Source organism: Tamandua tetradactyla, chromosome 22 (genome assembly GCF_023851605.1).
Source record: "Tamandua tetradactyla isolate mTamTet1 chromosome 22, mTamTet1.pri, whole genome shotgun sequence".
Classification (NCBI taxonomy): domain Eukaryota; kingdom Metazoa; phylum Chordata; class Mammalia; order Pilosa; family Myrmecophagidae; genus Tamandua; species Tamandua tetradactyla.
Genome location: NC_135348.1, coordinates 10,979,529 through 11,002,976, shown reverse-complemented (window position 1 = coordinate 11,002,976; position 23,448 = coordinate 10,979,529). Strand labels below are relative to the sequence as shown.

At 35.9% G+C, this 23,448-nt stretch overlaps 2 protein-coding genes and 1 non-coding gene across 4 annotated transcripts in view; 2 read left to right on the top strand and 1 right to left on the bottom strand.

The window, feature by feature from the left end:
- The first annotated feature begins 1,452 nt into the window (after positions 1-1,452).
- Positions 1,453-18,441, top strand: TDO2 (tryptophan 2,3-dioxygenase). The gene is made up of 12 exons (XM_077139701.1): positions 1,453-1,678; positions 1,901-2,006; positions 3,180-3,270; positions 6,210-6,280; positions 7,355-7,482; positions 9,470-9,656; positions 10,843-10,950; positions 13,632-13,743; positions 14,407-14,464; positions 15,515-15,594; positions 16,260-16,350; positions 17,920-18,441. The coding sequence occupies exons 1-12, from the start codon at positions 1,644-1,646 to the stop codon at positions 18,071-18,073; spliced, it is 1,221 nt and encodes a 406-aa protein (XP_076995816.1). The 5' UTR covers positions 1,453-1,643; the 3' UTR covers positions 18,074-18,441.
- On the top strand, positions 2,845-2,915 carry TRNAG-GCC (transfer RNA glycine (anticodon GCC)). The gene has a single exon. It is a non-coding gene; the product is annotated as a tRNA-Gly (tRNA).
- Positions 18,442-20,751: 2,310 nt separating the features above from the next.
- The window catches only part of CTSO (cathepsin O), a 35,605-nt gene continuing 32,908 nt past the window's right edge, over positions 20,752-23,448 (bottom strand). Inside the window, exons 8-9 of one of the 2 annotated variants that reach the window (XM_077139699.1) lie at positions 23,230-23,331; positions 20,752-22,714 (exon numbers count right to left, since the gene is read on the bottom strand). In XM_077139699.1, coding sequence (XP_076995814.1) covers positions 22,680-22,714; positions 23,230-23,331 — 137 coding nt within the window. In that variant the 3' untranslated portion in view covers positions 20,752-22,679. The remainder of the gene's footprint in view (positions 22,715-23,229; positions 23,332-23,448) is intronic. The other variant, XM_077139700.1, reaches the window with a different exon arrangement.

Below are 23,448 nucleotides of genomic sequence, written 5' to 3'. Positions count from 1 at the left end.
GCAATTTTTTCTCTGATTTATAGGAAAAACCTTTTTCACCTTAATCTTACTAGTATGCTGACAAGCAAATGATGGACACGTCTCAGCCCAAAAGACTTAAAGGAGAGTAGACTATACTACTTAGCTACATTCCTTATAAACATTTACCAAGTAGAACAACCAAGAAGAGAAAGGAGATGGTAGGCATTCCTTGCTTCCACACATTGCTTCTTAGCCACGAAGAACAATGATCTTCCCTCTTCCAGAAAAGTCCACTGACCTGTGTTTGAGCAATTACAAGGGTTATCTGTAAAAACCCAGAGAGGGCGGTGCAATGGTGGCTCAGTGGTCGAATTCTCACCTGCCATGCCAGAGACCCAGGTTCAATTCCCAGAATCTGCCCATGCCCAAACCAAAAACAAAACCCAAAGAAAATATAAAGGTTTTAGAATGTGGTTTCAATAATTTCCCAGTTCTCCTATAGCATAGCATTTTCATGTTGTTTATATGTCTGTAAAACATTGCATTAAATGTGTTATAACTTATTATCAGGTATTAAAATCAGGATTTTAGGGTGGATAAGAAGCTTCAAAATTAAATTTGAAACACCTTTATTTCTTTTGATAAGGCAGCTGATATGCACAGAGGTTAAATCTGTTTTCCCATATCACGCAGCTAATCAGTGACAGAGCCAAGAATTGAAATAAGGTTTTTGACTCTTGATTACTTTAGTAGATTATGCAAAAAAGAAAGAAATAGGAAAAACCACCATTGTAGAGGGTGCAATAAATGGGAAAGTTTGTTTTAGCAGGTAGCAGTGGTGTGCCAGGGACAGGGTAGTGGCTTCTGTTTGGCTCAGTAGTCCTCAAAACAATCTCAAAGAACTTAGAGCAAGAAATTACCTATTATTTTTGGATGAATATCTTACCACTAGCATTGTTTAGAATTGTGACTCGATGGTTACTATTGTTTAAAAATTATCCATGGATGATGAACTCTAGCCTGGATGTTACCCATTGCCCTGAACTTGGTGTCCCACTGGAGAACAACAGTAGATTAGTAGTATCCATTTCATTTCTAACAGTGTTAGGAACTTAGCTCCTGATAATAATTAGATCAGAGTTAAGTGAGAAGAACTCAGATGGCCTGATGAAAGTAAGGATTTTGTCTATAGTAGACAATGAATTTCCCTCCCTAGTTCATTTTTTTTTGCTTGAGGAATTACAAGAATATCCAAATCTAGAGAGAATAAATACTTGGTTTTTACAAGCTCGTCATCTGGTAACATCCTAACACAATGTTAAATGTGTTAATGTGATGCAATAGTTAATTTTTTTTTAACTTGCCCACTGTTGATTTACTTGATGTTTGTTACTCTGGATTGAAACATGTTGTAAATTCGGTTTGGCAAATATCCTCACTCTTGTTGCCAACAAATGGTTGGTGATATAAATCCACTTTAAAGTTGACAGGAGACCAGCTTCTTTACCAATTGAAGTGAGAGCCCTGCTAGCAGTATGCACACAGAGACGGGGTTGGCTGGTGCAGAGTGAAGAGGAGACATAAAAGGTCGCTGTGGAACACTGGGAAGTTCAGATTGATTATCCATTAAGAGACAAACCTACTGTGCTTTCCAAACACTCCAAGCAGCAGGAGTCCTGATCATGAGTGGGTGCCCATTTTTAGGAAACAATGCTGGGTGAGTATTTATAGCTCTTCTAAGTGTGATTAGACTCTTAGAAAGCCCAAGTATTTAATTTCTGAATTTAAAAGGCATTGAAAACCATAGCCTTTATCTGCTTGTTTAAAATGATCTATTCTGAAAACACAGAAAGAACAATAAGAACTTTGATCTCTATTTTCTTACTTACCTGTGTTTCCTTAAGCTCTATTTTTTTCTTCTCACTTATTAAATCTGCAGGTGTGTTTTTAGAAACCAACCTGCAGAAGATAGTGAAGAAGACAAATCACAAGCTGGTGTGAATAGAGCCAGCAAAGGAGGACTTATCTATGGGAACTACCTGCACGTAAGTGAAGGGCTCAAAGTTCAGCTTCTACTGTTAGCATGAAGATCTGCTAGGTGATGTTTTCATGGTTGGTTTATTTTTTTCTAAGACGTGAACTCTCTGAAACCAAATATTTGTCTAGGTACATCTGGATCTAACAATATCCCTCTTTATACAAATTTATGTTTTTTCATCTTTTGTTTGACCAATTCAGAAGACAGATGAAAGAAAATTCATCTCTCCAGAAGAGGTGCAGTAAGCATAGGAAATTCAGGGTGTCCGTAGAAGATTATACATGATGAGATAATGTGTAGATAATGAGTGGCCATTGAGCAACTTGTATCAATACAACTTGTTCAATAAAGTCCAGGTCACATAACTGCAAATACATGCAGAATGAAGTTCTCTTCTAAATCCCTTATAATAAAGTAGTAATGTGGAAGACACCCTGAAAGTTTTCTTGAAATCATCAGTTAATAAAAGAAGCACATTAACAAATGAAATATTTGGAAATTATTCTGGAGTAAATTTCAGCCTGTCTTCTATTTCCTCTAAGAAATGAAATGATTAGAGACCTTGATGCCTCCACAGATGGAGGCATCAAGTTCTAAGGTTGAACTGAAGAAGAACAGAAGAGTTTTTCAGAACAGGCCATTTAGGAGAATAAAAGGATGGTGGATGCACAGTCAGCTAAGCATATTACCAAGTTTTTACCATACTCATTTCATAAGATGAGAGGGACATTACTTCTTGATTAGTGTAATGTTTAATAAAGGTTTATTTTTAATATTTGAAAAATTATTTTTAATGTTTAAAGAAATTTATTTTTAATGTTTTATAAAATGATTGGTTTTGGGGTGCAAGGGTAGTTCAGTGGTAGAATTCTTGCCTGCCATGCAGGAGACCCAGGTTCGATTCCTGGCTCATGCACTTCCCCCAAAAACAAACAAACAAACAAAAAGCAAGCAAACAAAAATTCAACAAATGGTGCTGCAATAAGGGGATACTCACACGGAAACAGAATGAAATGTGACTCTGCCATGCAGCATACAACAACAAAGAAAATGATTGGTTCCCAAGAAGTTGGGCATTTGGGGAATTCTTTGCATATTTTTGCATATCTACTTATTTTTTTAAGTGTTTAAAAACTAAGTTCTGCAATTTCAATATGGCATTTGTATTTTTCTGTTAAAGTTGGAAAAGGTTTTGAATGCACAAGAACTTCAAAGTGAAATAAGAGGAAATAAAATCCATGATGAACATCTCTTTATCATAACTCATCAAGGTAAGTTACATAAAAGATGGGAGAAAAACTATTCCATGGATATATCCCATCAATATTGAGAACTACTATAATTCTTTTTATTATTAGATGGTAAAAAATCAAGAAATCCACCTTTGTTTAAGTGCTTGAGAATACTTTGCTGCCAGATAAGTTCTCATAAGACTTCCTTCTAGGATTTATAAAGGTTTTTTTTCATGCTAGTTTACTGCTAATTGGTTCATGTGGGACTTTTGCTTTGCCCCTAATTCCAAGGGAAACTTTCATTTGCAAAAATTTCCCCTCAAAATTTCAAACTAAAGATATTACTATTCCTCATCTTGGAACTTTATAAAACTATTTTCCAGAAACCAAAACATTCAAATTTCTGGTGGATTAACATATTCTTATGAGACAAGACTATGCATTTTGTCTACAATGTGAGCTTATTTTCTCCAGCTTCTAATCTCTGGGCAGTGGTTTTTAACCTCTGGTTCCATGACTGAACTTTAGGAGTTTAGAAGGTTCCTTGAGCTCTTTGAAATTTTGTTGAAAATCTCATGAAAATGTATCTTAAGGAGGATCAGAATACAAAGAACATTCACTCTAGGGTTGACAGTGTATGTCAGCCCATTAATTCATACTGGTCAGTGCCCATACTTACCCCTCTTACCTTCCCCCCCGATTCTTCATTTCATTACATCAAGTGTTTGCTTGCCTCACTGACTGATGGAAATAAGCTCCTTTGAGTTAAGGAAATAAAAATGGAAATTAATTCCTTCTATTTTTATGCTTGTTTTTGAATTTCTGGCTTACACCATGGCAAAAATCAATAGGAGAGGAATCATAGCAGAGTAACTCAGATTGGGATTTACACAACTGCCTTTATAAACTGTATGAACTTACACAAGTGCTTAGGTCTCAGAACCTCCATTTTCCCATCTGTAAAATGGAGATGAATATTGTATCTTCCCAGTTGTTGCATTCTTGTGAAGATTGATTAAGAAGCACTAAGCCCAAGGCATGGCATATGACAAATGGTAGCTATCGTTATATGATAGGAATCTTTCTTGCCATCCTTCAGATACAAAATATAGGCCAGTTCTCATGAGACTAGCCTGGGTCTCATGGAACTAGCCACACAAAGTTAAACCAGAATAAACAGGTTACAAAAACTGATTGGGGGTGGGCAACAGTGGCTCAGTGGCAGAGTTCTCACCTGCCATGTCAGAGACCTGGGTTCGATTCCCAGATCCTGCCCAGGTGCAAAAAAAAAAAAAAAAAAAAATCAGGCAATACTGTAATTTTAGGGTACACAGGTGGTTCAGTGGTGAAATGCTCACCTTCCATGCAGGAGACGTGGGTTTGATTCCCAGACCATGCATCCCCCCCAAAAAAAACAAAAACAAAAACTGATTAGTAGGAGTGCAAGGGTAGTTCAGTAAATTCTCTCCTGTTATGTGGGAGACCTGGGTTCGATTCCTAGCTCATGCACTTCCCAAAACAAACAAACAAGCAAAGAAAGAAAGATAAAACAAGAAAACAAAAAATTCAACAAATGGTGCCGCGGTAACAGGAAACTCAGATAGAAAAAGAATGAAATGTGAACCTGTCATACAGCATGCAAAACAAAACAAAACTGTTGGGCAAATATTTGATTTTCTCTTTGCCCAAGTATGAAAATAAGCTCACTATAAAGTCTCCTTAAACACAATGTAAGGTTATAATGGGATTCCTGTAATTAATAGAGAAATGTAGCTTTTACCTATGTGATAGTTTCTAATTGGATGCACTCGAGATCTCTGTAACTGTTGACTTACCATGTTCATCTAATAACTATATTGGACGTTAAATTCACTTAATCGTGAAATAATCACATGTTCACTTTATGCCAAACACTTCCTTAGGTACTGAGAGGAATTAGGTGGATATGACCAAGTCCTTAATTGGTAAACAGCTGCAATTGTATGGGGAGGACAAGCCTAGGAGGAGAACCATTTTATGCCTTGTGAATGATTTAGTAACAAACGTATATCATAGTATCACAAATCCTAAGATTTTGTTTCATAGGCTTTTGCTTGTAGGTGGACAACTGTTCGACCATTTTGCATATGAATCAACCGAATTTCAGGAAAATTAAGTTTTTCATCACAGATGACGTTGTTAGTAACTACAGGTGGATTGAGTCCAGCCATGCTTCTCCCGATATGCCAGGCTTCATCACTTTTCTTCAATAACAATTGTATTGTTTAGATGTGAAAGGGAAAAGCAAACCCAGAGAGAAAAGCCCAGCTTAAATCCTTCCATAGAAATGCCTTGTTAGCATTCAGTTTTGGGAAAGAAGCTACAATGAATAATGTGAGGTCAACTGCAATGAATAAATAAATAAATCTGCCCTTGAGAATTAGCCAGATTTGCTGTTATTATTTTACCAGTAGTAACTGGCCACTTTCCCATTTGTGCTGAGCCCATAAATTGCTAGGCACACACACAAAAAAACCAAAACATTGCATTTTAAATAAATTAGCTTTCGAAATTTCAAAGTCTCTCACTTAGTTTGGGGAATACTGATTTTTCAGTTTATAGCTGAAGTTGAGTATCATTTCTGCTTCTCCGCATATTTCCACCTTCCGTTTGAAGAGTTAGAACTGGGCTGTGTGATTTATCCTGACAAGATATTAATGATAAGTGCATGGAGAGGAATAAGCATTGTAATAATGAGCATAAACCATATAGAGAATGTACTTGGCATCTTCAAACATTCAATAAAAGGAAGCTATTAAATAAATATTTAGATAAATATTTTAAATATTTATTTCTGTCATAAAAATAGGTCTGTATTAGCCTTTATTGATTTTAAAGTTTCATTTTCTTTTCTCTTTCAGTGTGCCATCGTGCATGTTATACAATTTAAGTCTCAAGGTCTCTAACTTTCCCACTGACGATGGATTTTTTTATTACAGCTTATGAACTTTGGTTTAAGCAAATCCTCTGGGAATTGGATTCTGTTCGAGAGCTCTTTCAGAATGGCCATGTAAGTTATCATGCCATGTTATTGGTTATGTACTTCTTTTTTTTTTTTTTAAGAATCTAGGAAATATGTAGCAATGAACAAAATTTAGAAATCTAACATCAAATGGTGAGATTATTACCTAATAATGAAAATATCATTCTGAGTTTCCAAAGGTTTTAGTCAGATTTTCTCATTGCCATTTCTACCCTACAGTATGACATTGCTTTCAGCATTCTTTCAAATTTCATTTTTCAAGCCCCTTGTTTAGAACTCAAATGTTCTTTTCTCTGAAAAATATTTTTAGAAACAATGATTAGATTGCCAGCTAGTGAATTGACACAAGGTACCAGAATTGTATTTCGAATGAGTGCTAGTGAAAGTCTTAGCTATGGAAGGAGGAGCGCGATAAGAAAGTGAAAAAAAGAAGAGAAAGCTGTAGTGGAGAAAGAGTAGAAGGAAGAAGAAAAAGAGGAGAAAAAGGAAGAAAAGTACCTGTAGGACAGAGGGGGCAGAAAGAAGAGAAGCGCTTCAGCCAAGTGGAGAAGTTCAAACTACACTCTCAGCCTCTTCTCACACCCTTTCCAGCTCTGACTCAGAGTCTCTCCTCCAAGAGGTTTGGAAAAAAGGAAATAGGGAGGCACAGATAATGCCTTTCCCAGGTCTGTGACAACAGTTTCCATTTACATTAATGGCACCTTTGTCCCTAAATTGAAGAGCCCATTTATTCAGATGTTGCTTAACCCCTACCCAGAAGTTCCTATGCTACCTTGACCTTTATTCTTTGAAGGAAAACCAAGAGAGAAATGTGCTTTGAAATGAGTGGGAATTGTGTTCCAGAATTTTCCTCCAATTCACATACAAGTTATATATACTTATATAAGTATAATTTGTTATTTTTAAAGAAGAAAAGTGATTCTGATTGTGCAGACATCTCTTGCACACACTTCAGAGTTGCTATTACCTCAGCAAATTAGGTCCAATGTGCCGCTTTAAAATAGAGAGAAAATTAATAGGCATGCCTTGCTATTTGCAATTGACTTTGCAGCTTCTAGAAATCAGGATTGATTGCTCAGAATTTTATTTCTTGACCCTCAGGTCAGGGATGAAAGGAATATGCTTAAGGTTGTGACGCGGATGCACCGGGTGGCAGTGATTCTTAAGCTCCTGGTACAGCAGTTTTCCGTTCTGGAAACAATGACAGCGTTGGACTTCAATGATTTCAGGTGCATATCTGTGGCTTTTGTCTTTTCTAAAAGCAATGGCATTGAGCTTTTCATTCTGGTGGGGACAAAGGAGAAAGAGTGTGAAGTGACCTGAGGAGAATGTCTAACTAGGCATACTTTGATGCTATGAGCATTGGGGGGGTCTTTAATTGCAAACTCTCTAAGAAACTAAGAACATCATACCATTCATTTTTACTTACTGGCACGGTGCGATTGATTCATTTCAATTCATCATATGCTCTGTTTTTCTCTAAAGAAAAGATCTTAGACAATTTACCAAAATGACTGAAGTTACTAACAACAAAAGTAATTAAATAAAAAACTTTAAATGAAAAAATACAAAGGAAACAGGAGTGATATCTATAGAAGCATGTCAGTCAAAGGTGTGGGTATAATTTATGGATTGAATCATAGAATCTATTTCTAAATTTCAAGGAAACCAAAGCCAAATGGAATTAAGTAATGACATATGTTCATTGTCATACATATTATCTGTTCTAGTTTGTGAGCTGCCGGAATGCAGTATACCAGAAACGGAATGGCTTTTAAAAAAGGGAATTTAATAAGTCGCTAGTTTACAGTTCTAAGGTCAAAATAATGTCCCAATTAAAACAAGTCTATAGAAATATCCATTCAAAGGCATCCAGGGAAAGATACCTTTGTTCAAGAAGGTCGATGAAGTTCAGGGTATCTCTCTCAAGTGAAAGGGCACATGGCAAACACAGTCAGAATTTCTCTCTCATCTGGAAAGGCACATGGTGAACACGATCAGGGTTCCTCTCTCATCTGAAAGGGCACATGGTGGACATGGTATCATCTGCTAGCTTCTTCTCCTGGCTTCCTGTTTCATGAAGTTCCCCGGGAGGCGTTTTTCTTCTTCATCTCCAAAGGTCACTGACTGGTGGACTCTGCTTCTCATGGCTGTGTCGTTCTGCTCTGCTCTCTCTGAATCTCTCATTCTCCAAAATGTTTCCTCTTTTATAGGACTCCAGAAACTAATCAAGACCCACCCAAATGGGTGTAGACACACCTCTACCTAATCCAGTTTAACAACCACTCTTATTAAATCACATCTCCAGGGAGATGATCTAATTACAGTTTCAGGCATGCAGTACTGAATAGGGATTATAAGAAATGGCTGCCTTTACAAAATGGGATTAGGATTAAAACATGGCTTTTCTAGGGTACATACGTCATTTCAAACCAGCACAATATCTGTATCTGTCTTTCCATGTATCATATATCTCCTCAGAAAAGAAAAAGCTTTTACTAAAATTTGTGAAGCAATTTTCTTAAGAAACTCTATAACAGGTACATTATATAATATAACTGGCAATATCCCCAACATTTTTGAAGATCAATGGAGAAGTGGTAGAATTCCTTTGAGGAGGATTTTAAGACATGAAATCTTAGAACCAATTTTATGAAAGAGATTTACAAGGTTGTAAAAGTTTGGGAGGTTGTTGGGGATGAGACTGTTAGCATTTTTTGAGTGCCTATATTATGTGTTGGGTTATATTCCACACATTTTATTTGTGTTATCTTGTTGGGTTAATCTAAGTATTTAGATTAATGATAGTGCTCAAGAATATAATTTTGGAGTAGGGTTGAATAAATCTTATAAAGAACGTTTTAGCAACGAGGAATTAAAAGATAATTACCCAGTATACCCATCTCTCTTTATCTTGGAAGCAAATTTAGCATTCAAATGACGCACGCGTGTTATATTTCACAAACTATGTAAACTTTCCAACCTTAGATTGATGGCCTAGCAGTAACAATGATGTTTAAGCAGTTATTTTTTTGTTTGTTTTACTGAAGTCCAAATCCTAGGTCCGCCCTTAGGTGGTTGTGTGTCTACTGTTTTTGGTGATATCCCAGAGAACAAAACTGATAATCTTTCACAATAAAAGAAATCATTATAGAAATTTACAATGTCCTCTTTCTCTTCCTCTCTCTTCTTTCCTTCTCCCGTTTATTCTCAAAGAGAGTATTTATCTCCAGCATCGGGCTTCCAGAGTCTGCAGTTCCGTCTATTAGAAAACAAGATAGGGGTTCTTCAGAGTTTGAGAGTCCCTTACAACAGAAGACATTATCGTGACAACTTCAGAGGAGAAGATAATGAGTTGCTACTTAAATCTGAGCAGGAAAAATCACTTCTGCAACTAGTGGAGGTATGATCAAATCCTCTAAAGTTTAACTCAATGCGTTTTACTAATTTAGCTTCTGTAGATAAGAATTTAAACATTCATATCAAAATTGGATCATGTGTTGCAAATAAGAACAGAAATAATTTTTTAAATACCTATATTTGTAAATTTAATTTATTAAACTATTTTATATCTTAAAGATGTTAAGGGCCTTTTAAAGAACTTTGGAAATATTTATAGAGTTAATTATTTCTTAATATTTAATAACTTCCTCATTGTATTAAAAGCAATCTTCTTAAACTTCCTTACTTTTTATTAGCTGAGTTTTAAACTGAATATGAGTAATCATTCAATAACTTGTAATTTTAAAGAATATTCCATATTATCATTTCCACCTGTTTGGCATTTTTTTTCTCAATCAAACCAAATTATTAAGCAGATATTCCTCAGAATATTTTTCCTTTCATAGTGAGATTCCTTGTGTGTCTCTTAAGAGTCTTGAAGACATTTGTGTCTTCAAAGTAAATTAATGAATAAGGATTGTATGGTCTTGATTTCCTTCATAAAACTTTTGCTGAACAAACTAAACTTTTATTCTAGTGAATTATACTGTGTTCAATTCCTCTGAATATAATAAATGTGAATATAGGTAAATATTTTTAAAATGGTGTTCTATCTAAAGATTTATAAAGACAGAGAAAGGCTCACAAAACTAATTTAGAACCTAAAATGAGGTTAAATGAGAACCTATAAACATGCATGAATAGGGTTTTATATCTATTTTTTAAAGTCTTGTGAGATCTTAAAAGAATTGTGTGGTTATTTGATTTCAGGGTTACTAAGTATTCAAAGTCCCTTCATTTAGGAGAGATTATGGCTTATAGGTGGCATATTTCCTTTAGCCCTTAAGCCATAAAGTATTTTGAGTACCAGAAGACCTTATTCAAACAATGTTTAGATATGCTCGTAGATTTATAGAACAAACTTGGGGTTTCTGCACTCATGTATTTCTTTAGAAGTGAAGAATAAACTTTATTAATGATGATTCTCTCAAAGATTGAGAAGATGAATTATAATCAATTGCTGTTTCATAAATTGTGAGAAAAGGTCAAATATTTGTAATTAAAACATTTCATAAATGTTATTTATTATGTATTCCATATATTTAAAATCTTACCGGGTAATCACTTGAAAATATTATTTTCTTAAGGCATGGCTGGAAAGAACACCAGGTTTAGAGCCACATGGATTTAACTTCTGGGGAAAGTTTGAAAAAAATACTGTAAAAGGCCTGGAAGAGGAATTCATAAGGATTCAGGTATTCATGATCCCATGGATAAATATAAGTTTGGTATGGAAGAAGTATTGAGAATTTTATTTTAATCATTCTATGTGTTTTTTCTTAATCTTTCATTTTTCTTATATCCTTTATCATTCATGAATATGTTAGCTTGGAAGATTTTACATGATTAACTTAATTTTTATTTATGTGCAATGGAAAATATACTAAATTAAGGAGCTACCTGCAGGCTAAGTTTTGTCTGTGATACATAGCTAAGATTTATCTGCATCTTTTTAAATTTCTACTAAAAATTCCTTATCATACCAATTCTAGGGAAAAAACGGACACACATAAGATCAATCCCCAAAAATATACTTAACCATATTTTTTCACTTTCCCATTTGATCTTTCCATTGGCCTGGAGATAATGTCAAGTTCTTCCCATTTAAGAGATACCGTTAATTCTTCCTTTCCCACAGGGAATAGGCCATTATTTCACCCTCTCTTCACCCCTGAGGTTTTTAAAAGAGTTTATATTCTGAATCTTGAGATGCTGTTTAAAGTCATACTGCATGGGTTCAAATCCCACCTCCACTCTTAGCAATTGTTTGCACTGATCTAATTATTCAACTTTTCTCTGCCTCATTTTTTTTCATCAGTAGAGTAGAAAATAAGATTATCTACTGCATAAAGTTATTAGCATTATAGTAGATTAATATTTCTAAAGCATATTAACTTAGAATACAAGTTAATGTGATTATTTCTTCCTCTTTGTCTAATCCTAAATCTATTCCAGTCTGATATCTAGCCCCAGCATTCACCCACAACCTCCATGTTCAAAAATCCAATGGCCAATTTTATCTTCATTTTACTAGATCTCTCACCATCATTGAATACTAATGACTACCCACTCTTTCTTGAACATTCTTTTTTCTTGGATTTGGTGATACAATACTATTTGTTTCAATAATTCTCTAGTCCTTATTTTTCTATCTCCTTTACAAGCTCATGCTTCTCTCTCAACCCAGTAACTTGTGTGTTTTCTAAATGCGTTGGCTTAGATCTTTTTTCGTTTTCTCTACTTTTACACCAGATAATCTAATCTGTAATCATTGCCTCAATACACCAATAATTCTCAAAGATTTCTCTTTAGCTTGGATGTCTCCTTAGATTTCAGATCACACATTTAACAATGTATTTCGTAATTCTACTTGGTCTTCTTACAGGGAAACTGAGAAAATTGAATTTATGAAAGCCCACCCTCTGTCCACTGTCATACAACTTGGTCTTTACCAAGTGGGAGAAGTTTGTCTCCTACAAATCAATTAGTTTGGCAAAATAGAGGCTTATGAGTGATTCTCTTCCTGAAACACTTATTCCTCTCACCCAAACCCAAGAATTTTACCTCTAAAAGATAAGTCTCAATTATCTCCCTTTAATCTACCTCCACCACTCAAGTCCAGACTGCCATTGTTTTTCACTTTGACTACAGAAATAAAATCTCTCTACCTGCCTTCCGAACATGACTCCATCTCACTGTATTCTCTAAGCAGCAGCAGTAAGAGTAATCCTTTTAAAATGCAAATCTGATCACATTTCCCTTTTGTTTATAACCCTTTGATATCTCCCTTTTTGTTTTTAGGATAAAGATGAAAATCCTAACATGGCCTTTGAAGGTCTTTCATGATCTCATGTGGTGCAACCTTATTCCAACCACACCTGCTTGATTAAACTGTATTTAATACTTTGAATTTGTCTTTTTCCCTCTTGCCTGTTGTTCTCTGAGCTTGAAGTCTCTTTCCAAGGTAGTCTTCTCATCCTTCAAATATTAACTCAAGGGACAATTTTTTCAGGAAGGTCTTTCCTGATCTCCTTGGTATGATACGTTATTATGACACAAATATTGCTCCATCTTAGCATCATCCATGGTTGTAGTTTATACCTGGGATGATTATCTGTTTGATGTCTTATTGTCACTAGATTGTAAACCACCACATGAGATCAGGAGACTCAGTTTTTTCTCAGAATTGTGTCTCTACCATCTAGAATGACAGATGGCACCTGTTCATTATCTATTGAGCAAATGAATAATTAATAGGCAAAAATAGGCATATAGATTTCTAACACAAAATGTGGTCATTGTGTTGAAATGAAAATAATTGGATTTATTCATTTGCTTGAGGTCAATTAATTGTGTTGTAACAAGCATATGCATTGCAGGCAAAATAAATTCTCTTTAAGAATTTCCTTAAAGGAATCAATGACATAAAATGTATTAAAAAAATAAGGGTGAAATAATCTAAGAAAATGTGTTAACATAATGCAATACTGAACATAGAATTTCAATAGGGCTACCTCTTCTTCTGACCGAGAGTTCTTAACTTTTCTTAAGTAGAAATACTTTGCCTCCTTTACTAAATAATTCCAGACTAAAATTTGATCATTATTGACCACTTATTGTTACCTTCAATTTTATCCATCCGAGTCCATCTCTCATGATATTTATAAAGGGAATATTTGAGCTCCACTAATTCTTTAAAGTCAAATAAAAAGGAGAGAATCAGTAAGTGTGTGAAAGATCCATTTCTAATTCATAATATTAGACGGTATGGTAGGCCCTTTCTGTAACTGAGGAGTCCATTTCTCATAGATCAAGTTTTCTAAAGTAAGAATCTATTCTTTCTCTGGGAAATACTAATGCAGCATTTTCTCCAAAGGCTAAGGTAGAGTCAGAGGAGAAAGAGGAACAAATGTCTGAATTTCAAAAGCAGAAGGAGGTGTTACTGTCCTTGTTTGATGAGAAACGTCATGAACATCTACTTAGTAAAGGTAGGTATTTAATTCTGAGTATCCTTTCCCTGGAATATATGCGTGCGAATTCAAAAGATAATTTTATATGCTAATCAAATCTTACTTGAGGAAAACAGAATGAAAACTGTTCTCATTAAAGAAAGGCGAAATCTTGTTTCCCTACAAGTATATGAAAGGTCTTTCCTAAGAACACACGCATGAAATTTTATATAATAAATGAAGCCAACCAAACATGAAGCTAACCAAACTAACTCCAAGTGAAATAGAGAATGCTACTTTTCAAATGAAACTTGAAATTATCCTGTTTAAAGTTTTTTGGAAAAATGAATAAAGCACACTTAAGATTTATTTTGCAAATTAAGTACTTTCTATATCAGATTTTCCTAAAAATGACTTTTAAAGGGTTTGAGAATTTAGTGTGTGTGTACACATAAACATATACATATATGTTTATATATATACATGCACATATATATTTAGGTTATCTTTGTAAATCCAATGTTAAAATAATATTTTAAATAATAAGTTTCAAAGGGCAAGTTAAGCGATAACTTTTAAAATAAAATTTATATCATTTTCTAAAACTGTGTGAAACATTTATTTATTTGTGGTAATGGTACTAAAATTAATATGACTGCTCTAAATTACTTCTTAAACTAAAACTCACTATGTGTTTTGCAGGTGAGAGACGATTGTCCTACAGAGCACTTCAGGGGGCGTTGATGATATATTTTTACAGGTAAATTAAGGCAGAAGAGGAGACATGGATATGAAAATTGAGGGCAAAGAGATAGGTAATAGACAAAGAACAAAGCTTAACGAATTACAACCAGAGTTTCATCCTTTTAGCTCTGGAAGAAAACTTAGACAATAACTAGTACTGAGGTTACCATTTTGGTGGGCAAAAATCACAAACATGCATAAAAAATATTCAAATGTCTATTTTTATTAAATTCCATAGGGTATTGCATGACATTAAGTTGTTAAGTTTAATCTCCCTCAGAAACTCCAATCAGGCAATGTGTTTTGTCATTGAAAGATGCTCTAGCACTCACCTGGTTTTATAAAATAAAAATAGACTAGACAGAGTGAAATCACCTTATAAACATTTGTTTTGCATATTCAGCAATTTCAAGTAAAATTGCCTGTTGTCTAAAATGTTTGAGGTGTCCCTCAAATGGCCCCTCACTTCATGTGTGTAAGAAATTTCACGAATTAAATGCCTTAGAACAATGTTGAACACGCCAGCCAAAGGGCTTCAAATGCCTTTGTTTCCTGGTTAGTCCTTACTTCCTTATTTATTTCATTTTAATCCTCTACAAATCTGTTTCTTCAGAATGGGAACAGGACAGAATCTTTTGAGTCTCTTTTCCTAAACCTTTCCTAATGTGCCACTCAAGATGTTATGTCCCAAATGGAAATGGACTGAGAGAGTCAAAGAGTTGAATGTATTTGAGTTGAAGAAATGTGCTGACTCTCGATACATAGCTGGGAAAACTTCTGAGATGTGTATATATATATCTGCCTTTTAGTGGGAATCGTTGTTCAGTGCAACTCTGGTTAATTCACGTATATTACGTGGAACATTCTAGAGTCTTTGCACACATCCTGCAAACTGAGTACTATTACGTCCATTTGTTAAAGGAACCTGGGACTGAGAGGGTAACTCCAGAACCGCACAACTTCTAAGAGGCACAGTTGCCATTTGCTTCCAGGGCCAACTACTAAAAATTCATGCTCTGCCACACTGGCTTTACTTGAATATATTTCTTATTTTTTTCCCTTTTAGGGAAGAGCCTAGGTTCCAGGTCCCTTTTCAGTTGCTGACTTCTCTTATGGACATAGACACACTAATGACCAAATGGAGATGTGAGTTCCACCCCCCCACCCCCATATCCTACTCCTTTTCTCCTCTTTTTCTTCTATCTGACCTCCCTCCCTCTTCCTTCCTTCCTCCCTTGTGTGCATGCTTTGAGCTGATTTTTAGAATCAGCCTGGCAACTACCGTCCCCTTGGCCGACTTATCCAGCAGACCAACTTATCCTAGCACAGTGCTTATAGGGCTCCAGTACTTCTGGGGACCAATGCAAATATTTTATTTCAAACTCAGGCGGAAAAATGAAAACTTTGAGGTGGAAGGAAGTGATGTTCATATATGCATCTTTGTGTCAATGCAGTAATAAAATAAAATTTTAGTCGACTACATTTTTTTTTTTATGGAGGAAAGGACCCAAGAAGGGAAAAGTGCTCAGGGCTCAGGAAAGTGCTGATGTGACCTTGCTCTTTCCTCCTGTGTTCACAGGCTAAAGGTAATGAGAGATGGAGTAAAATGCATGTAGCCTGGACCCAGTGGGGGGCCGGGCAACCTAAGGGTCCCAGCTGGCTCTCACAGGACAACCTTCCATATGGTTACCTGATAAGGTGTCAGCTTTTGCTCTAAGCAATAATCATTACCAGCCCCTTGTTCGTAGAGTATCATGGAACCAATGGCAGAAAAATATTCTTGCAATCGATGTGTGTGTGTGTTTTGCTAGATAACCACGTGTGCATGGTACACAGAATGCTGGGCAGCAAAGCTGGCACCGGCGGGTCCTCAGGATACCAGTATCTGCGTTCAACCGTGAGGTGAGATGGGGAACTCCCCCCTGTGACCTTGGCAGAAATCAGAAATGCCCTGCTTTTCTGTATGCACATGCATTATCGCTGAGAAGGCATCTATAGTCGCTCCTGTCTGAACCGCTTGCAACATGAGTAGTAAGCTATTCTATCTGGAAGCTTTGGGGGCCGTGGTACACAATCATTAATTATTGAGACTCATTGATTTGACTCTGTGATGAAAGGAATAGAGGCCACCAATAGCTGGTGACCCGTGAAGAACGAAGGAGATAATAGTTTTTACATCTAGGCAGAAATGTGTTCAGGTCATTCTGTCTTAATAATTTGATTCAATTTAAATCGTAGTTATTAGTTCCACTAACGTTGTCTTGGCCAGATGAATGACACAGCCAAAGAGTAGTTTCTTGTTTCCTGAAATGATTCTTCTATGTGATAAAATCTATGCCCATCTATTGCAAAGAGTGTCTTTTTCATAATGCTTAGAAGGAAAGAGGTCAACATTTATTGAGCTCTTAAAACATGCTAAAGAATTTTCTAGGCTATTTTTATTCCTTATTATTTTAATAGTCACAATATGCTAGATAAATGGCAGGTTTATGGATGATAGGTAGATACAAACAAACAAAACATACATCGAGACATATTCAAAAAACTTACACGACGAACGGAGAATCAGCTCAAGAATAAATTAGTTATTTCCCCACAGCAAATTGTTTCATCCTTTGCTTTATTACCAGATGGCTGAGTTATAAAATTCATTGGCTTTAATTTCCACCCTTTTTGTATATTTGCACTTTCCCTGGGCAAATCTCTGTAAGCATGAAATAAATAATGATTATCTGTTACAAAATAAACACACATGACAGAGTGGTGGTGGGAAAAATTAGCACAACCTGAGTATATGCAGTGTAGAGTTCTCATTTAATCGTCACTGAGACCCAGAAGAAAGACTTCAGTTTTTGTTTTACAGTTAGAAAGCTGAGCACTGAGGGTTTAAATAATTTGCTCTAGGTGACACAGGTTTACGTGACAGAACCAGAATTAGAAATGCAGCATTATTTGACTTCCAAGACACATGTTCTTTCGTGACTACCAAACGTACAAACGATTTTGAAGTCAGATTCATTTTTACAGAAATTATAAATCTAAGGTCTTATTTCAATTTATTGATCCATTCATGGCAGTTATGGGTCAGCTACCTTGCGCTTGGAAAGTATATTCCAATGATTGACTTGATGAGCTTTAAATTTATTATTTTGCATGTCAGCCTTTAAAAGCTAGAAAGGAGAACACACCCTTATCTTTATGAAGGCGGCGTGATAATAAGACTCTGGGTTGCAAGCTAGACAAGACTGGTCTGTAACCACCACACATATAATACTGTTTTATGCCCTCAAACTTTAATGAAATAAGAACTAGGCAATCTTAACACTAATATTACCTAATTGTTAGTATAGTAGAGATGGCATATAATATACATATCGAGTACTTATTATTTATGGAAAAGTGTTTGTAAATATTTCATGTTAATGTATCTAAAATGTCTGCATATATATATATGTGTGTGTGCTTTTCCAGTGACAGGTACAAGGTATTCGTGGATTTATTTAACCTTTCAACATACCTGGTTCCAAGACATTGGGTACCAAAGATGAACCCAATCATTCATAAATTCCTTTACACGGCCGAATACTGCGACAGCTCTTACTTCAGCAGTGATGAATCAGATTAAAATCACCTGCAAAATCTATGAATGTCATTGATTTCTCACTGTGGTCCTTTTTATTTTCTATGATTTCCATGAATACACAGTCTTAATGTAATATATGTATGTACATAGTTAAGCTTTGTTGTGCTTTGATTCCACTCTGTTAGTGATTTTACTACATTGTTTGTTATAAGATGAAGCATTTAGATCAGAAAAAAATTCAGTTAAATTGTAACATTTTACATGCCCTCTTCCTGTTAATTATTCAATTTCCCCTGATGCTTATCTTCATGTAACCTCTTAATGTGTCTATCTAATTGATTCAAACTCAATAAAGCTTGTAAATTCCAGCTATTTCAAATATTGTGTACAATAAAATGCCATTCTGTTCCATCAAAAATGTTTAAAAAGTTCTGTGTGTCTGACATATCTTCTTCTCTGTGGGTGTTGGATTCATTGTTTCCTGCTGGAGACCAGCTCCTAACTCAGGCTGGGTGGCATCTTCCAGAATCTTTAGAGTCACAGAAGGTCTCAAGTGTTCTTTCCCCCAGCTCCAATGCCTGTACTGTGGGCGAAGCAGTTAGCAAGCTTGGGTTTAAACTGGCTTGTCCTTTACTAATCTATTCTGGAACAAAAACCTTACCCCATTTAAGCTCCAGTATTCTATTCTACAATGGGGATAATAATACTTTTCTCATAATCCTTTGGTTTTTCTAATGAAATACAAAGAGATATGTTACTAGATGCCCTGTCACCAAATGCCTTATGACCTTCCAATGCACAGCAGGATTGAGGTAGGGCAATGAAGAAGAAGGAAAATGCCTCCCAGGGAGCTTCATGAAACAGGAAGCCAGGAGAGGAAGCTAGCAGATGACACCGTGTTTGCCACGTGCCCTTCCACTTGAGAGAGAAACCCTGAACTTCATTGGCCTTCTTGAACCAAGATATCTTTCCCTGGATGCCTTACATTGGTCATTTCTATAGAGTAGTCTTAACTGGGACATTTCCTCAGTCTTGGAACTGTAAACTAGCATCTGATTAACTTCCCCTTTCTAAAAGCCATCCCATTGCTGGTATATTGCATTCCGGCAGCTAGCAAACTAGAACAGAGAGTGTTCATCTAATTTCGTCCTGAGTGGTCATAGCCAGCAGTGAGTTCTTGATGGTATTGAACCATTTTTGGTCTTTCAATCACAAGTTTTTTCCCTATCGCTTATTTGATCATATTGTCTAGTTTGTCTCTAAATTACATATATAATTGCTTTTTCCTACATCACTCGTGTGTACGTCTAGTACCCAATAGTGGTTAAGCTGAAAATACACAAACGAAAACAGCAGGGCAACGAAAGGCAGACTTTGAAATCAGCAAGCTTGGAGGGAAACTTGTTCTGCTCTTTAGCAACAATTTACTACAAACAATTTTCCCCATTTAAGCCCCTTTCCTGTCTCTATAAGGAGATTAAAAATGCTTATCTCAGTATCTTTTGGTTTTTCTCATGTGATATGAAGAAATACGTTAATAGATGTACTGTCACCAAAATGCCTTGTAATCTTCAAATGAATGCTAACTCATTGAGGGTTAGCACTATTTTAATAGTCTACATGATTTAATTTAGCTCTTTATTACTATATGCTTATATTTGACTAAACTGTATAGCTGCAAGAGTCTTTCCAAAGAATATACCAGTAGTTTTCAATGTACAGTCAACAGTTAATAATGCTGGTTCCTACCTTTGCCCCTACTGACACTTACTTCTAGGGCTGATGATCCACTTCAAATTATAATTCTTAAATGGGCCACACATTCACTGTGAGATATAGGAACTCAGTATTTACTTTGGGATGCTTGTGAAACAACATTCAGGAACATTTTGATGATTTTTATCAGAAATCTAATTATAATGTACAGATCTGATTGCTTTCTGTGTAAACTTCAAGTTGTTATGATTGCAACACAATAAATACCCATGTGGAACAGCAGCAAGTGGCCAGATAGAGAGGGACTTCATGAAAGCTCATCTTAAAGAAATCACATGTTCTCTCATAGGCAATGGGGAGCCTCCAAATGGTTTCCAACAAGGAAATAATGGACGATGTTGTATTTTAGAAAATGTCAATATAGTGGAAATATGGTAGATTATAAGAGCATCCATCAGAATCATGTGGAGGGCTTTTCAGAAAAGAGATTCCAATTTGGAAGGCCTGGGGTGGGGCATGATATTTTGCATTTCTAGTAAGTCCCAGTTGAAGCCGATATTATTGGTCTGAGGATTATGCTTTGAGAAGCCCCGAGTTAGAAGATATTGAGCTGAGTGAGTAGACTACTTTGAGTGGAGATAAGAGATACTGAAGACCTTGCATGTTGGAGAGGGGCTGGGAGATAAGGTAATGGGTTACCAAGGTATAGTTGACCTGATTAAATACCTAGGATTTATTACAATTTTATCGAATGGTTACATAATGTTAATGCTGTTAACCTAAACAGAGAATCTACGAGGTGCAGAAGCTTTTATGGCAATTGAAAGGCAGGTTGATGAGTGATGTTTTGCAAATACTGAGGTCAAAGTGTTTATGGAGAAAATAAAAAACTGGATGTCTGAATTTTGAGCTGGGAAAATTCTATGTGAATGGAAAGCATATTAACATTGGGTTGACAAAATTTAAACCATAAAATTGTGGACAGTTCCTTCTTTACCAGAGGATAAATATAGGCTGTTTTATTATAAATTTCAGTAAAAACCATAACATTCTCATTTTGAAACACTAAAAATCTTTTAGTATTTGACAGAGAATTTACAAAAGTATTTCTATCACAGAGAAAGTTATCAACTGGACACAAAACTCAAGAGAAAACATTCACATTTATCCATCAGGAACTAGAACAACAGGACACAGTTTCTTTCTGGCATACTTGGAAAACTAGAATATTTATTATCTAAAATGTTAACATCTATCATCCCAGAACATTTGAAATCTGAATCAACACATGTTCTTTTGAGGTTGCTTCCGGCTGGTGTAATAAAAAGAAACACTCTGTTTTGTTCGTCATTTTGTTTTTCTAATAAAGAGATGGATATAGAAAGGCCAAACGTGAGAGGAAAAGTTCAGTGTCCTTGAAATTTGTTAGGTGCTGTTTATAAAGTTTCATAATTGTTAAGGTCCTCTACATTAAAACAACCATGAATCCTAGAGAAGAAATATTTCCATATGGAGTATTCCATGTGATTTCCTTATATTGACTCATCCAAACTGGTTGCACTTACAGTAAATCAGGGAGCAGCTGTTTTGCTTTGAGGTCTTACACTGCCGTACATGTAGTGGCTTGTTTCCTGGTTCTAAGGCATAAACTGGGCAGTGTCCCTTCTCTGTACACAAGATTATTTTTCACTGCTGAGAATATATATTAATCAGACTTGGATGAGAACAATGATTATGGCAGAGAAGCTGGAAATCACTTACGTAATTAATGAAACAAGAGAAATCAATGGCCTAAAGAGCTAAGAGCCAGGTGGAAGGCAAAGCATTGTACAACGGTGCTGTCAGGATGGAATACTGGGAAAACTGTGCAGAATTTCAGGTTTCACATTTAACTGAAGTTAAGAGATTAGATTTTGAAGGGAGTTGTGCCTGAGAATGATGGGGGGAAGAGAAAGGTGAGATCCTGATGTTGATAAAAGGCTTGGAGGAAAAGGAGGCCAAATAATTGGTTAGAGGAGTGAAATGGAAAATAAGCAATGAGGCTTAATTCTTCAATCGTGAAATCCAAACCACTAGGAAAATTTAAAGATTATGCAGTAAGAGAAAGACAAAGAAGAGTGGGGAAATATATTGCTCTCCAATAGAGGGAGAATAAAGTTAGGCATGAAATCTATGATGACTACCGTCAGTGGAAATGTCCATATAACCATTTGATTTTCAGGCAGTGCTACTTGAAGTTGCTCATGACCTAGTTCCCATGGTGGTCATTGAATCTCAATCAGTTCAACTGTTTCTCTAAAGAAGTCATTTTGCCTTTAAATTCCCTTCCACATAATCTCTCTGTGCTTTGAGAGGTTAGCAACATTTGCTTGAGGTAAAACAACTGGTATTTTCCAACTCCTTTTGATATTCCATCTCAGAGAACTGCTAATAACACTTGTGAAAGGCACACATAACTTTGGATCACCTCTTCTTGTACACGGGGGTAAACTAATGCTGGAGATTACAATGCCAAGCAGGGAAAGAAATTCTTATTGCCACTCTGATCCTACCTGAAGCATCTCTTTAAAAACAACTGAAAACACCAAAGAACGAAAGAGGAACAAACAATAGACTCTTCACGTGGGAGGGATAGAAGATGTCTCTTAATTTGACCTTCCTCTCAGAGAAGGAGATTTTTCCACAGATCTCTTCCCAGGAAATGACGCCAGTGTTCTCCCAACTCAGTTTGGTTGTCCAACTCTCTACAGAAGGGAATACTCTGCGGCAAAGTGCTTAAAATATTCTGCTCAGCTTTCCAGTCTTCCATCTTAACTACCAGGTTCTAGAATCTTCCATGGGTATTTGCTGAAGTCAAAAGCGAAATACTGCATATCCCATTTCATTATGCAAGTCTTCATTTTTGTAGCTGTTTCTTCATTTGCACAACATATCACACAAACACAGCAGAAACAGAATCCGCAATACCTAAGGAAAAAAGTAATTAGTATCATTCTTCTATTTCCTTTTTTAGGTGTTTTATAAAGGGCAAAGTAAAACATTTTTCTTTTGGGTTCAAAAGAATAAATACCTACTAGGAAAATAATTTAATAGCATTAGCAACAAATTGCTGCCAAAAGATGTTTGAAGAAATGCTCATGAGAACACCACAAAAATCTTGTTGCTAACCGAAGAGGTCAATGCATCTGAAATCTGTGTTGCACTAAAGTATTGCTTAAAGGCAATGCAATACTTTACAGAACTTTTAAAAAATAGAATTTAAAAATATAAACTCTGGCAGGCCACTGTGGCTCAGTGGCAGCGTTCTTGCCTGCCATGCTGGAGACCCAAGTTCGATTCCTGGTGCCTGCCCATGCAAAAAAAAAATCTAAACTCTACATTTAATCAGCAAAATTTCAATAAATTACAAGCGTGCTGTGGTTTGGTTAACACAGAAGGTAAATCTCCACATCATGGCATGGTGAAAGCAATGAATAGCCTACCTGAAGACTCTTGATTTGCTGTAATTAACAGTCTTTTGAAACCCTCTTGTGGCCACCGAATATCACATGTCCTTATACCATTGTTCGTAGGGACAACATGACCTGAAGGAAATATTCACTTTCAAGAAGAATTTGGGTTCCTGTATAATTGCCAACAAGAAGGCCCTTGGAGACTCAAATTATGAAAGCAGGTGGAGAGGGGAAAGGACCCCAAATCAG

Excerpts from the sequence above, each read along its gene's own strand:
- TDO2 (XM_077139701.1), top strand. The coding sequence starts at position 1,644 with ATGAGTGGGTGCCCATTTTTAGGAAACAATGCTGG. Across the intron at positions 3,271-6,209 it reads CTTTATCATAACTCATCAAG|CTTATGAACTTTGGTTTAAG; the intron begins GTAAGTTACATA and ends TTTTTATTACAG. Across the intron at positions 15,595-16,259 it reads ACTAATGACCAAATGGAGAT|ATAACCACGTGTGCATGGTA; the intron begins GTGAGTTCCACC and ends GTGTTTTGCTAG.